Below are 16,212 nucleotides of genomic sequence, written 5' to 3'. Positions count from 1 at the left end.
GTCTGAATCAGATACTCATGAGACTATGTACGTATGTTTCTCAGTGTCTATAGAATTGGTTGGTATAAGGCTTGTAACTGGTTTAGATTTTACTTGAGAAATGTCCTTTATGAAACTAATTAACCAGGAACTTAACCTGGCTCATAACTTGAAAGAAAACACCTTAGCCAGAGAATTTTATGCAGATGTTTTTGATTCCTAAACTGCATTCAACCCATTTTTGAATCATTCCCAGTAACTATATAGTACCCAACACTAAAGTTCTGTGGCGTTACCTCGCTGAAGCAGTGGGTAGCGATGCTGTCTCCTGTGGGCGTGTATGAGTGGATGGGCCATTCTTCGTGTTTCCTGGCGCTACATCGCTGACGCAGGAAAGCGATTAAGTATAATACATATATAACCCTTTTCATGAAAGGGTCTTGATGTTACTCAGGAACTCGTTTTGTAACTTTCTATTGGTTGCAAAACCATTTATACTCCCACAGTCATGAAAAATATGACAATGAAAGTTTAAGGAGTAATTTTCTTAATCGACTATGACCAAAACTGCAGGTTTTTGATTGCCAAAGGTACTTATCAGGCCCCCCCCCCCCAAAGAAAAAAACTTCCAAAATTGGAATATACAATGAAAGGCATCTTTACCTTAAATGTCAACCTGAAATAGTTTATAATGCTTCCTGTGATCTACAGATAGCGAATGATTGTGGAAAATACTAAACGCAATGTTTTTAGATATTAATTACATAATTTAATGGCCCTGAAACAAGACTAGGACATATACAAACAAATGTTGGAGCGCGGAAGTCATCGGCGGATGAGGTTGTTAGCTCAGGAGTGTTGGTTGTAGTGGTGGAGGCGGCTCTGGAGGGGACGACATATGGCGAGCGAAGTCAGTGTGATGATGGTGCAAGTGTTGCTGTTTGTAGTGTTGTTTGTGATTAGAGAGAGTTTTCACTCGTGTTGCCCCGTCTTTCGCTTATATACAAGCTTTTATGTCTTATTATAAGTATACACACACACACCCCAGCCTAAGCCAGGAATCCATTTATCAATCAATTCCGAATGGGGTTGGGGGAGGTGAACACCTGAGTTGGGTGTAGGCCGACTGCCGCGCCTAGTATTCGAACCCCCGTGGTCGCTCACAGTCGGTAGCGATAACCGCTCCACCACGGAGGCCTGTGTTGTGTGTATGATGGTCATTGCTGTGGTGACGGTGGTGTTCTAGTTGACCAGACAAGGACAAGGGCGGGAGTTAGAATGTAAGCAGGTGAAAAGTTAAGAGTGTTTAGAATGTGACCTGTTATGGGCACGGTTGGCTATGAGGTGCGGGCAGGGATCGGGTGTGAGGGGGGTAAGGGAGCCCTAAGGGAACCAGTCGTCACCAGGCCGTCGCGTCGGGTTAAGTGGTGGTAGTGGCGACGGACGACGAGCAGTTACGTGGCGGCGTCCGACCAGTTGGCAAGACCCGGTCGTCGTGTAAACGTCTCTCATCAAGATCGTGTCGTCTGCATTAACATGGTTAAGATCCTCCTCAGTTACGACTGTGACCCGTGTGACTCGGTAAAGATTTCAGAATATGGATTTTAGAAGAACGTCATGAAGTGTTGAAACACGAGTTTGTAAGGTACTAGAAATGTTTGTTGCTTACGGTATTGTACTGTGAAAAGTTTTGTGTTAGTGATTACGGTGAATCGCAAGATTATGACGTCCCATTCCATCTATATTTCTAACATTATTACGGAACTTGTACCTCTTTACTTCCCATATACGACTCCCTTAGACTTACTTCATAAAAGAAAATGGATACGTAAGTAATCATGAAAGGGGAAATCCAGTGGATCGAGTTACTTTAGTAGGAGGGAAGATAGGACGGATGTAAGATCTTTGTAAGATCTTATCTTTTTACACTGGATCAGAATTCAATCAGTGATGTTCCACAGGGCTTAGTCTTGGAACCGCTGATATTCCAGTGTATCAAATGACTTGATTATTTTAACAAATGGTGTTAGGTATATGAGAGTATGGAGCATTTAGAATATCTCAGTAAGTTGGGCAGAAGCGTAGCCTATCATCTGCTCTACGCAAAAATAATTGAAGTTCAATCCAGTCTAGCCTGCTTTAGGTAAAATCATGGTTGGTTGAAGTTCATCCCAGCCTAGCACAACGTGATGGAGGTTGGGATACAGGAAAACGGGATCAGGGTTTGACTTGTTTTGCTCGGAAAAAAAAAATAACACCAGTGAAAGTGTGAAAGCAGACTGTAGGGTTGACACAGTACTCACAGTTCGTAAGGGAATAAACTGCAGGGAGCGCATAGTAGACACTGATTTCCCAAGGATGTGGATGGTAGACTTTGGTGTCAGCGGCTCTTTGAATTGAATTGACCTTCAATGTACGTCAGTTCTTTGAATTAATTGATCAGTTCAAGGAAAAGGCTGTGAAATTGGTTCGCTATGAGTGTAAAGCATCCTCCCTGTACGTACAAATATGTAATCACACACACACACACACACACACATGCAAGCCTATCGCCAGAGTACCCCATAAAGGGGACTCATCTAGCAGTTATTAGAATAGCATTCAAATATATGGATAAAGAAATATTCAACAAGCTGCCCACAACCTACATAAGGCTAAAACTAATGCGCGGGAGTCTACGAACGAGAGGCCTTACACATTAGATAAAAATCTTGTCAATAAGGATGGAAAGAAGTACTTTTGCATTACATAAGAGCAGTGAATGAATATATGAGAATATTGTAACAGCGGACAGCATGCGTATGTCTGAAATTTTGTATGATAGAGATGGTTTAAGTATGCGTATGTCTGAAAAGTTGTATGACGGTAGAGATGGTTCAAAAAATAGGTAATTATAAACACACACACACATGCTCAATAGTCCGTACCATTGTCACTCTATTCGCAAGACGAATCAGAGCATAGCAGAAGTGGGGACCCTAGTTCGATTCTTCCCTTCACTGTGCAGCATGAACGATCGTTCTCTTATTCAGCCCTAGATTCCGAGCAAACAGCTTTTCATCATTCCCGTCTAGAGATGTGTCAAAAACACATAAAGATGCCCTCTCCTTTCATATCCTTGGTGATGTAACAGTCTTACAATTGTATATTTTCAGATGTTTCTACAACAACGCAAGTAAACACAGTTAAATGAACGGGTCTTTCAAGCAGCGGCCTGGAAGCGTAGCTTCAGACAGCAACAACAGAGAGGGAAAGGCGGCCCACTGCTCCAGTTGTACGTGTGTGGTGGAGCCACACTGAACAGGTGGCTGGCCGGGGGTAGAAGCCAGGCCACCGTGCTCACCAGGCCCCAGCACTCAAGAGCCACCGACTCCACCAGTAGGACCACTAATGGTGTCTCTGGCGAAGCAAAGTGTCACTTAAGGACGAATCCCTAAAAGGAACTCATGCTTGAATTTCACAAGATCGTTCTTTTGTAAAGAAAAATAATGCAAGATGAAAGTCGCCTAGTGACAATTACTGGTCTTGGACATCCGTGCCCCGAGGCACCGCCATGATGAGTCGTTGGGAAGGTCAGCATCTGCTGGTCAGGTTGTCAGGGGCCATCAGGTTCTGCTGTGACCTTGGCGCCTCTCAGGAACCACCCCTGGAGCCAGATATTCCCCCGGGGTACCGCAGGGACCACCAGGGGCTTGACGATGACCTACATTTGGTCACCGACGCAGAACCATGGGACCAGCTCCTCCTCAACCATCGAATGGTTAGTCTGAAAAGTCAAGTTGTTGCCTCTTTTTCCTGCTCTTGTCTCTCACTCCCCCAGTGCATACACAAGTCTAATATTAGACGAAGGAACTCGTAGATTATTGACGATTCAGTTACATCATATGATTTCCTGGCATCCAACTTTCTCTTACGGTACCTCACGCGTAAGTATACCTCCAGGAAGCTGTGTCCGGCCTGAGGTTTGGTTATACACTGAGCATATAACCCTTAAGCTCTGGTGATCCTGTCACACACACACACACACACACACAGGCATCAGTGATTCACAGGCAGGGAGATGATGAATTAGCCTCCTGATTTATGAGACCACTTCTCATGTTTTGTTACTTGCTCGTCACCGATTTCACTCAGTGTCCTTTGCTGTTTCGTATCTCGCACTAACTTAACCCAGGGAGTTAACCTCCAGGGGGTAAAGGGGGGAATGAATGTGGTAGTAATAAGAATGACTGGGGTGTCCTGTACATCCTCTGTGTCTAACAAGAGGGTGTAATCTTTAGGGAGTGTCACCTGAACACTCCCTAACACTCTTTCCTTCATCACTGTTTTCGAATTGTAGTTTTTCTCCCAGTATCATAATCATTCCAGTGTTGGAGTTACTGAAAGATGTACGATTCTAGTTCGTTCTCACAACACTCAAGCAGTAGCTCGACAGCTAGCAACAGTGATAGTGTTAGTTTTATCCACTACCATTGTTGAAAATATCACCTGTTTAAGACGTCCCTGTCACCAGTGTTAACTTGGCTTCAACAGCTGTTTCAAGTTTTTTTTTTGAGTGTTAATCATACTGGTTTAACGTGATGACACTTCTTTTTTTTTTTTAGTAATGTTCTAACTTGATGGAATTCTTTCAGCTTTATAATGACATAGTAACAACGAGTCAGGAATTAATTTAACCAACTGCCTCTCGTTTTCAGCTACAACAGAACTTGACATTTCCATCACCTGGTGTTCAACGCCACACGCGTCCAGTTAGAACGGAATCTAATATCCCTCCACCTGTTGTTTAGCTTGGTTTAATACCCTAAGATGATAGCAATTGTTATTGTGGTTATATATCACTGAGTGAATCTATTTAGCAATGTACACATTGTTTAATGGCGCCTTCTGTTAGGCTGGCCTTGTATCATCTGTCGTATTGCAGAAGTGTGAGATCTTCCTCACATCATAACTGTAATGGGACTTCACCACAGTTTATCCTGTCTGGCCTTCTACAGGAGGGTCCTCGCTACACTATCCTGCCCACGATCTCCGTCGTGAATCCCTGGGACGATGAAGGTGACCTCCTCCACGACCAGGTCTTCGGCGGAAGCGATCCAGGACACGTCATCGTGCCCACGGCCGTCCTGCCCTCACTTCCTGCGACGCCCATACCTTCCCTCCGGCCGGCGCTGGCGAGGGACGCGGCTCTGAACGCCACTCACAGGTTCTACAATGCCCTGCAGGCCGTCCTGCACGGCAGTGGCCCTGGAACCATCCGTACTCTTAGGTTAGTAAGGTCCGTCAAGAAGAGAAGCGTGAGTACCTGAGCTGATATCTTGATACCTTGGACAGCAACTACGCCATCGACTTGATATCTTAGGTCCCCCGAACTATAGCCTTAATATCTTAGGTTCCCCCCCCCCCCCATGCTATCGCCTTGATATTTTAGGTCCCCCATACTATCGCCTATATTAGATCCCCATACTATTGCCTTGATATCGTAGGTCCCCTGTACAATCGTGTTGACATCTTAGGTCCCCCCCATACAATCGTGTTGACATCTTAGGTCCCCCCATACAATCGTGTTGACATCTTAGGTCCCCCCATACAATCGTGTTGACATCTTTGGGCCCATGTACAATTACCACCTTGATATCATAGGAACCAACTGCACTATGGCTCATGTATAGATATAAAACGAGCTCCTCCTCCACAGGGAGGAGACTCAACACACCGGCGTGGATGCCGTCGTGGTGGGGATCTCGCCCCACGTCCAGGAGACCTCGGACCCCATCCTCAGCCCTCACCATGACCCTGCCCATGACACCTCCATGTCCCCCTTGCTCCAGGTAGGTATCTGGTGCCTCCTGGTCGGTTCTTAGTGATCCAGGTAAGTGTCTGGTCCCCTCCAGGTCGGTTTCTAATGTTCCAGGTCAGTTTCTGGTCACGCCCTGGTCGGTTCCTAGTGTTCCAGGTCAGTTTCTGGTCCCCACTGGTCGGTTCCTAGTGTTCCAGGTCAGTTTCTGGTCCCCACTGGTAGGTTCCTAGTGTTCCAGGTCAGTTTCTGGTCCCGCCCTGGTCGGTTCCTAGTGTTCCAGATCAGTTTCTGGTCTCCCCTGGTCGGTTCCTAGTGTTCCAGGTCAGTTTCTGGTCCCCACTGGTCGGTTCCTCGCGTTCCAGGTGTTTCTGGTCCCTTTTGGTAGGTTCCTAGTGTTCCAGGTCAGTTTCTGGTGACTCCTGGTCGGCTTTTAGTGGTCCAGGTCAGTCTCTGGTGCCTTCTGGTCGGCCCCTAGTGATCCAGGTCAGTTTCTGGTCGCTTCTGGTCGGTTCCAATGTAGTGTTCCAGGTAAGCGTCTGGTGCCTCCTGGTCGACTTTCAGTGTTCTAGGTCAGTTTATTCTCCAGACCACATTCCAGGCTCCATATAGTTCTTGTCATAAACATTTCAGAGATAATCAGGGTTAGCCCTAGGTCTTGTTTATATTCCAGGTGATATTCCAAGCTAGATCTCTAGGTCTTCCCATTGATATTCCAGACCATATTTCAAGCTGGATCTAATTGGGGGGGGGGGGGCCATAAACATTCCAGGCGAGATCTATTTCCTCTTTATATTCCAGGCTAGATCTACTCTTTTTCCCCATAGATATTCCAGACCATATTTCAGGCTGGATCTAATTTTTGCCGTACACATTCCAGACCCTGTTCCAGACTCGGTGTAATACTTGTCCTTTACTTTCCAGATAATATTCCAGGTTAGATTTAGTTCTTGTCAGGTATTCCAGACCATATTCCAGGCTTGGTCTAGTTCTTGTGACTATATACCAGACCATAATTCCTTTACTGGCATCAGGGTACTCTCAACAACAGGTGCCACAAGTGCCTCCATAGCTGACTTCCATAGGTGTGTCCTTGCAGGTGTGTGAGTACCGGTATGTTGTGAGAGATGTCATGACAGGTGTTTTGAGACGGGTATGTTATGAGAAAAGAATCATTATGTCATGACAGGTGCATCATTACAGGTGTCATAGCACATGTCATTGTGGGTGTCATAAGAGCTATGTCATCACTACAGGTGTATCATGACACGTGTTGTGTGACAGGTGTGTCGCGACAGATGTGTGCCATTTCAGGTGCGTCGTAGCAGGTATTTTGAGACAGGTGTGTGTGTGCGGGTCGTTGCAGGTGTGTTAAGACAGGTGTGTGCGGGTTGTTTGCAGGTGTGTTGACAGGTGTGTGCGGGTCGTTGCAGGTGTGTTAAGACAGGTGTGTGCGGGTCGTTGCAGGTATGTTAAGACAGGTGTGTGCGGGTCGTTGCAGGTGTGTTAAGACAGGTGTGTGAGGGTCGTAGCAGGTGTGTTAAGACAGGTGTGTGCGGGTCGTTGCAGGTGTGTTAAAGACAGGTGTGTGCGGGTCGTTGCAGGTGTGTGCGGGTCGTTGCAGGTGTGTTAAAGACAGGTGTGTGCGGGTCGTTGCAGGTGTGTTAAGACAGGTGTGTGCGGGTCGTAGCAGGTGTGTTAAGACAGGTGTATGCGGGTCGTTGCAGGTGTGTTAAGACAGGTGTGTGCGGGTCGTTGCAGGTGTGTTAAGACAGGTGTGTGCGGGTCGTTGCAGGTGTGTTAAGACAGGTGTGTGCGGGTCGTTGCAGGTGTGTTAAGACAGGTGTGTGTGGGTCGTAGCAGGTGTGTTAAGACAGGTGTGTGCGGGTCGTAGGTGTGTTAAGACAGGTGTGTGCGGGTCGTTGCAGGTGTGTTAAGACAGGTGTGTGCGGGTCGTTGCAGGTGTGTTAAGACAGGTGTGTGCGGGTCGTTGCAGGTGTGTTAAGACAGGTGTGTGCGGGTCGTTGCAGGTGTGTTAAGACAGGTGTGTGCGGGTCGTTGCAGGTGTGTTAAGACAGGTGTGTGCGGGTCGTTGCAGGTGTGTTAAGACAGGTGTGTGCGGGTCGTAGCAGGTGTGTTAAGACAGGTGTGTGTGGGTCGTTGCAGGTGTGTTAAGACAGGTGTGTGTGGGTCGTAGCAGGTGTGTTAAGACAGGTGTGTGCGGGTCGTTGCAGGTGTGTTAAGACAGGTGTGTGCGGGTCGTTGCAGGTGTGTTAAAGACAGGTGTGTGCGGGTCGTAGCAGGTGTGTTAAGACAGGTGTGTGCGGGTCGTTGCAGGTGTGTTAAGACAGGTGTGTGCGGGTCGTTGCAGGTGTGTTAAGACAGGTGTGTGCGGGTCGTTGCAGGTGTGTTAAGACAGGTGTGTGCGGGTCGTAGCAGGTGTGTTAAGACAGGTGTGTGTGGGTCGTTGCAGGTGTGTACAGCTCTGGGGGTCCTGGTGGTCGTGATGGTCGTCCTCTTTCACTCGCATCACTTCCGACGTGACTGCATGACGGAGCGACGCGCCCTGCGACGCGTGGCGCGTCGCTACCACGTGGCACGCGCCCAGGACGACGTGGAGAAGAACGAGCCCTCGGATGTGACGGACGTGACGCTCTAACTGGGACGGTGTGACGCTCTTGGGTGACGAAGTGACGCCGTTAAGGTGACGCGATTGGCGTTGTGACGGATTGACGCTTTGTGACGTTCTGAAGTGGCGGAGTGACGCTGGGAGGTGACACAGTAACCGTGAAGAGGTTACGGGGTGACGCTGAGGTGACGGGACGACGTTATGAGGTGACATAGGCTTGTTACGGAGTGACGTCATGAGATGACGCAGTGACGTTACAAGAAAATATATGTGACGGTTTGACACTTGTGTGACTGGAAGGACATAAGTATTTTTTTTTTTTTTTTTGTAGTTAAAAAAATAATATGAAATGTAATTTCTAAAGCATTGTTGGCTCTGTAGTGCAAAGGTCTCAACTGGAAAGTGTAAAGTGAGTTACCTTTCTTAGGAAATGGGAGTGTACCATTCCCAGGGAAATGGGGGAGGAAATAATAACAACCTCGGAAAATGAAGGGGAGGTTGTAGAACTCCCGGGAAATCATGTGTGGGGTAAACATTCCTGTGAAGCGTGTACGTAACTTCTATGTAAATTAAACTAAATCATGGATGTTCTTTTGTTAGATAGAACACAGCATTTTCAGGTGTTATGTGTACGACTTTATGTTATAGGGAAAATCATGAATAGACTCGAGATATATAGAAAAAAGGGAAAACATTTCTTGAAATGATTTATTAATATATCTTGATATCAATGATTTCCCTCAAATCTAATTTTCATTCATTAGAATATATATATATATATATATATATATATATATATATATATATATATATATATATATATATATATATATGGTTTCCCTCAAATCTAATTTTCATTCATTAGAATATATATATATATATATATATATATATATATATATATATATATATATATATATATATATATATATATATATATATATATATATTTATTTCTTAAGTTTTACAGAGCCACATTGGTACTCTACATTTTAGCACTTTCTTGCTTCATGTAATCGAATATCCATAAAGTTGGCGTTTCTTTGCTTGCAGTCAAATCATGGACTTTCTCAGCTAGGCACAGTTTCACGGGCTGTATTTCATATAATGTTCATTAATGGCTGATGTGATGTTCGCGTAATGTTAGAATGTAATAACGTTTCAGCCTTATGGGTGTTTTGAAACATCTAGAACTCTTGGTATATTTTCCTTTCGTGCTGTTCAAAACTCATGTTTTGTTCAGTGAAAATTTATTCCTTATTTTTATCTTTATTTCATCTTATTCAGTGTCTTTGTTTTAGGTATATTTCTTGTACTTATTTCCTTTTTTATGAATAAAACAAGAAATTCGTCCCAAAACACTTTGCCACGTGGAATTCAAATATTTTTTTTTTTACAGCATTGTTCTTTGTTCTTTAAATGTAATTCTGTGCAGTGGTATAATGTAATGCTAGACTCTCTAAAGAAAAAATAGAGTGCTGTCTACAGGGTTGTCGACGCGCATGGAGTGGGTAATTAAGCCATAGGTGTCGGTCGATATGAAAAAAAAAACGAGTCCAGATTTTTTTTGTGAAATAAAGTCTTTATTCGACTGACAATGAAAATAATTATATATATATATATATATATATATATATATATATATATATATATATATATATATATATTATATATATATATATATATATATATATATATATATATTATATATATATATATATATATATATATATATATATATATATATATATATTATATATATATATATATATATATATATATATATATATATATATATATATGTGTGTGTCGACATACAGCGCTGAGGCAAGATAGAGAGGAGTGTGGCTTGGTATGAAAAGAAAACAGTATAAGGCCAGATATCTTGTGAAATAAACTTTTTTATTAGATTGACTGAAAATACATTTAACATATATATATATATATATATATATATATATATATATATATATATATATATATATATATATATATATATATATATATTCTTAAGTTCAGTCAAATGAATGACTGTTGATAAGTAACATTCTTTAGTGCGCAAATGCGTGGAAGATATTGATTCGAGTGTGCAAGTCGACCAAACAGACTGAAATATATATATTGAGTCATTTTCCCCCTTAAGAAACCTTAAAAGATTGACTGATCTTGGTGAAAGTTAACAAACAACACCTCGATACATGTCCTAAGTAGCACTGAACACAGCTATGTGAAAACAACGTGCGTGCACCCTACTTTTAATCCCCACCTTAGGGACGGTGGGGTGCAAGTTGTGTACCCTGCTTCCATCCTCGCCTCAGGGACTGGGGGTACAAATTGCATACTCTACTTCCATCCCAGGATCAAGGTCAAGGTAGAAGCAGGTTTGCCTTGTTTACATCTCTGTACATTTTACTTCATCGTGATGTGCATGACACTGGCGAAGACATGGCCTAAGCAAAGACCATTTCGGGCAAAAGAACAAAAAAGTGGAGAGAAAGATTAAGGTAGATATTAATCAGGACTCTGCAAATGTAGGTAGACGTGACTCTTAAAGAGAGATATTTGAAGAGGAAAGGAGAGATTGAATTCCACAGCCTAGCTGTTCGATGGAAGGAAGAGGTATCATAACGGCCATTCCGCGAGTGGTCGATCCCCACACAGAAACTGAGGGAAGCAGCAGCCAAATTGTGCCTAAGCCTAAGTTATACTTAAGTAGGGGACGCTTGCAGTCGGCTTACGACTCCAGTGGCCAAAATAATACCTACAGAACAGAGAGAGAGAGAGAGAGAGAGAGAGAGAGAGAGAGAGAGAGAGAGAGAGAGAGAGAGAGAGAGAGAGAGAGAGAGAGAGTAGCTACATTGCAGCGCCATTGAAAATGATAGCTGGAGAGAGGTGATGCCAAGAGAATTGACAAGGGGGAAAGCTTTTGATCCCCCTTCTTGTTAATAGAGAGTTGGACGGGGAACCCCCAACCCACAGATATGTGACGAGTGATGCATACAAGGGATACAAGGGCGATTGAAACCCATGTAGATGTGAAGTAAATGCTAACAATAAGAATGATTATAGTACCTATACAACGCTTCCAGCTTCTGGGAAGCAGATTTATAGGGTTTCCAGGCTAGCTAGAGTGGAGTGGATATGTGTGTGCCCAACATGATTATGTCATGACTACTTTGAACTGTAGTGTTTATGAAAATAAAGAGAGAGAAACAAATGATTCTTAGATAGAGATGTTGGAAGAAATTGCATTTTCGCTCTCCTAGATTTATCTGACTAGGTTATGGACTCTCCATTCTTTGATGTTGCACAGGTCCAAATTGGCGGGGAAATAACGAAAAAGAGAACAGGTATTAGAGGGAGGAGATGGATAGCGAGCTGAAATGTGCAACGTGATATCATCAGGATAAGGGGTGAATATGGCTTGAAGTTGAGGAGAGAACATTTACGGAGAGAAGAGATAGAGTAGGCGACTGGACTGTGCCTTGAGGAACACCACTAGGATCAGAGGACGAATTCTCTTCCTCAACGACTGCTGCAGTGGAACAGCCGGAGAGGAAGGTATGCATTAAGGAACAGAGAGAAGCAGAAAAACCAAAGGAATGAATTCATAAAGACTTAATGACACACCCTGTCAAAGAAAAAAAATGCCTTGGGGTTGTCGAGGGATACGACACAAGTTTCACCGAAATCCCTGAGAGGGGATCAGATGTCATATAGGAGAAATCACCAGTAGACTTAGCGCTGCGAAATTCGTAGCGGCCATTAGAAAGAATGTGATCGGATTCTATGTCTTTGAGAGGATGAGTGAAGGAGAGTTTCAAAGACTTTCGACATCAGAAAGTTAGAGCATTGTGGCGATAGTTGGGTAGGGTTAACAATCGTCTCCTTTCTTAAGGATGGGCCGCACCAAGGCCTGCTCCCAGCAGGGAGGAAAAGTCTTCGTTTTTTTTTTTTTTTTTTTTTTTTAGACAGAGACGAAATAGGCATGCAAGAATAGGAGGTAGTTCAGAGGCAGTCCCTGTGGTCACTCGATGCTTCCATGACCCCTTCATACATTCTGCACGTACCCTTGTAACTTGTGGAAGTACGGACACTCGACACCTTAGATTCTTTCCATTCATCTCTTGAGCAGACGAATATTTCCGAAGCTTGTTACAGAGCATCTATTCTGGATTCATTATCTTCTTGGTGTATATTTGGGGAATTAACAGTAGAACAGATTCTTGTTTGGGGGTACGGGACAAGGTAGAGGCCTACTGTCTAATCACTGAGCCTTTCCACTTCACTGTCATCGTTCACGCCAACAGTCCTGCAATAGAGGAAATCATAGGTACAATGGTCGTGTTCGGGTTGTCAACTCGTGGGTCGCTTATGAGTTGGCAAACAATGAAGAATATCCCAAGCTCCAGATGAATAACAAAATTGATTCTTTGAAAACCTAGATATCCATTTTCGTTTCTCAAGAATGAGTAAGACCAAAGGAATTCAAGAATCCGTAGTCGCCTGAAAAATGTGGGAGGCAGAGACATTCTTGTGACTGAGAAAGGAGGCGAAGCTGATATGTAAAGTGAAGATGATGGAGAGTGTTGACGTGGTCTCTAGGTCACTAAGAGGACTCGAAGACCACTAGGTGGGCTTGAAGAGCACTGGATGGGTCTTAAGACACTGGATGGGTCTGAAAATCATTAGGTGTGGCTGAAAACCGCTAGGTGGGCCTGTAGACCACTAGGTGGGTATGTAGACCACTGGCTGAGCTTAAAGATTACCAATGGGCCTGTAGAACACAATATGGACCTGAAGACCATAAAGTGAGCCTGAAATCCACTAAGTCTACTACTACTACTACTACTACTACTACTACTACTACTGCTGCTGCTGCTGCTATTACTACTACTACTTTTACAACAAGAAAAACTACTACTACTATTATCACTATTACCACTGCTGCTACTACTACTAGTTATATGTTAGGAACAGGAAAGTAAGAGAGCCTCACTTCTTCTTCTTCTTCTTCTTCTTCTTCTCATTCCAGAGGTTCTCCAGGTCGCTGACGGTGTCGGGAAGTGCCACCCCCATCGTCTCCGGCAGCGGCAGGAGCAACAGAGCCGCCACGATCGACGACAGGCCGAACAGCACCGAAGGCAGCCAAGGGACGAGCGGCCTCTGTGGTTGAACGACACGGGGTTAGTGGCGCTCTGTGGTTGAACGACACGAGGTTAGTAGCAGTCTGTGGTAGAACGGCACGGAGTTAGTCGTGCTTTGTGGAGAAGGGCACGGGGTTAGTAGCGCTCTGTGGTTGAACGACATGGGGTTAGTAGCGCCTTTTGGGTAAGGGCACTGGGTCAGCGGGTATCTCTGGAGGAATGACACGAGTTTATGTGACTCTACTCTGTGATGAAGGACACGGGGTTATAGGTCTGCGAAGGATGACATAGGATTAGCAAGGCACATCAATAGGACACCCTGAGCCGAAGGGGAGTTGGTAGAGTGTGTCAGGAGTTAGGCGGGTGGTGGAGGAGCGTGCGCGGAAGGCGTTCCCTGCGAACTACATCGCTGCTTAAGGAGGTCTTCCGCGCACTGCTCATCCAAACGGATCCCTCTTTACCCAGATGCATGTGAAGGTAGCGCAATTGACCTAACCTCCGACGCGGACTGGCGGCGGTACTTAGGTCCCTCTGACTCACCAGGTAGTCGGTTATGTACGGCGAGATGGTCGCCCCGACATATTCTGCTACGATGGTCAGTGCCACGCCCCGCAGGCGGACTTCTGTCGGCAGGAGCTCTGCCTCGTACACGAAGAGGATCATGAAGGAGGCTGTGATGGCTAGCTTGCCCAGCATGGCCAGGGTCATCACCAACCACGAGATATCTGAGGGGCAAAGGGCGTTTACTGAGTGGTGGTCCGGGAGGAGAAGGGGTACTTAGGGATGGTCCAGAAAGAGAAGGGTTTGTCACGGATGGTTCGAAAGGAGAAAGGATAGTTAGGGATGGTCCAGGAAGAGAAGGGATATTTGAGGATGGTCTAGAAGGTGAAGGGATAGTTTGGGATGGTCCAGAAAGAGAAGGGGTAGTTAAGGATGGTCCGGGAGGAAAAGGAATAGTTATGGGAAGGTTCAGAAGGAGAACGGTTAATTAGGGATGATTCATATGAAGGGTTAGTTAAGTCTACCAGGGAAAACAAGTGTATGGATGAAGGTCAGTTGCATCAGCCATTGATATGCAAGGAGGACGTGTGAATCCACAAGGTATTATGTGAGATGGGAAGATAGATGAGTGTTGTGTGATCGTGATATTGTGGATCTCCCAAGAATATCAGGGAAGAAACTACGTTGGGGTATTTGGAAAAAGGATACATCCACTGGATTGTTGTGTCGACAGATATGTCATAAAACTGATGGATAAAACAGCTGTCGGCACGGACGTGCCGTATCCCTGAGGGGATCTGCCCGAGGTGAGTCCAAATCTGCCTACCTGAAGGGACAAAAGCCAGGCATAAGACTGACGCGCCCGTGACTAAGTAGCCCAGTATGGAGGGGGTCTTCCTGCCCCAGCGATTGATGATGGGGGCGGCGACGGTGTAGGCGGGGATCTCCATCAGTCCGCTGATGATGATGTAGAGGAAGGGGTCGCTGCTGTAGCTGTTGCCGCTCAGGATCAGGCCGGAGTACACCAGGGAGGCGAGGAAGAGGTTAATGCTCAGCATGGCGGTGACGAACCTCATCTTGGGGGTACTGCATCAGGAGAGAGAGAGCGAGAGAGAAAGGGGTTGTCGTCAAGGAGTCATGATCCAGTGTGGGAGGGAAGCAATAAATAGTGACAGGACTAACCACGCTTGGCCATGAAACTGTGTTTATACCTTCCCTGATCAGGAGGAACTCGAGCGAGGATAAAGAGGTTGGTTCTTTCGGCTACGGGGCCCCTCTCGACCAGCAGGGGGCCAGTAAAAAGTCCGACGACAACGAACGACGTATTGAAACCCCTGCAGACAAAATGACTTGGAATTCCCTCCCGAAGCTGTTCAGTGTGATTTTCAGGTCGCGCTTGCTCACACACAGCTTGTTTTTTACGGCACACTGGAAGAACCTGGGATTTACCAAGACTTGCTTGGCAGGTTCCGAGGGAGGATGAGGCTGATGATAGCCCAGTGTTGACTTCGGTACTCTGCTCCAGCTGTCTCACTCCATCTCGTGCCCCTTGAGCTGTGTCTCATGCTGTGAACTGTGACATATATATATATATATATATATATATATATATATATATATATATATATATAAATTATGTGCTGTGAACTGTGGCCCTTATACTGTGCCGTGTGAACTGTGGAGCTTATACCGTGCCGTGTGAACTGTGGCCCTTATACAGTGCCGTGTGAACTGTGGCCCTTATACTGTGCCGTGTGAACTGTGGCCCTTATACTGTGCCGTGTGAATTGTGGCCCTTATACTGTGCCGTGTGAACTGTGGAGCTTATACCGTGCTGTGTGAACTGTGGCCCTTATACTGTGCCGTGTGAACTGTGGCCCTTATACTGTGCCGTGTGAACTGTGGCCCTTATACTGTGCCGTGTGAACTGTGGCTCTTATACTGTGCTGTGTGAATTGTGGCCCTTATACTGTGCCGTGTGAATTGTGGCCCTTATACTGTGCCGTGTGAACTGTGGCCCTTATGCTGTGCCGTGTGAACGATGGCCTTTACGTCGCGATTGTGTGCAGTCTTTTGAAAAGATTCATTTTACAAAACCGGGCGTAGATTACCATCATCAAAGTCATTGTTGTCAATTTCTTATCGATAAGCGAGGTGGT

The 16,212-nt window shown here is 45.1% G+C and overlaps 2 protein-coding genes across 6 annotated transcripts in view; one reads left to right on the top strand and one right to left on the bottom strand.

The window, feature by feature from the left end:
* The first annotated feature begins 739 nt into the window (after positions 1-739).
* Positions 740-9,182, top strand: LOC139764435 (uncharacterized). Of its 2 annotated transcripts, none has more exons than XM_071690987.1 (5): positions 740-1,560; positions 3,135-3,739; positions 4,977-5,248; positions 5,678-5,810; positions 8,250-9,182. In XM_071690987.1, the coding sequence occupies exons 2-5, from the start codon at positions 3,533-3,535 to the stop codon at positions 8,433-8,435; spliced, it is 798 nt and encodes a 265-aa protein (XP_071547088.1). In that variant the 5' UTR covers positions 740-1,560; positions 3,135-3,532; the 3' UTR covers positions 8,436-9,182. The 2 variants fall into 2 exon arrangements, with proteins under 2 accessions (XP_071547088.1, XP_071547087.1); XM_071690986.1 differs by having other exon boundaries at positions 740-1,624.
* A 1,106-nt stretch (positions 9,183-10,288) lies between these two features.
* The window catches only part of LOC139764550 (organic cation transporter protein-like), a 37,925-nt gene continuing 32,001 nt past the window's right edge, over positions 10,289-16,212 (bottom strand). For all 4 annotated transcript variants that reach the window (XM_071691312.1, XM_071691313.1, XM_071691311.1 and 1 more), the window contains 4 exons: positions 14,880-15,139; positions 14,093-14,277; positions 13,405-13,571; positions 10,289-12,717 (listed from right to left, as the gene is read on the bottom strand). In XM_071691312.1, coding sequence (XP_071547413.1) covers positions 12,669-12,717; positions 13,405-13,571; positions 14,093-14,277; positions 14,880-15,139 — 661 coding nt within the window. In that variant the 3' untranslated portion in view covers positions 10,289-12,668. The remainder of the gene's footprint in view (positions 12,718-13,404; positions 13,572-14,092; positions 14,278-14,879; positions 15,140-16,212) is intronic.

This window comes from Panulirus ornatus, chromosome 50 (assembly GCF_036320965.1).
Source record: "Panulirus ornatus isolate Po-2019 chromosome 50, ASM3632096v1, whole genome shotgun sequence".
Lineage (NCBI taxonomy): Eukaryota > Metazoa > Arthropoda > Malacostraca > Decapoda > Palinuridae > Panulirus > Panulirus ornatus.
The sequence above is the reverse complement of the archived record's forward strand: the minus strand, read 5'-3'. Positions and strand labels throughout refer to the sequence as shown.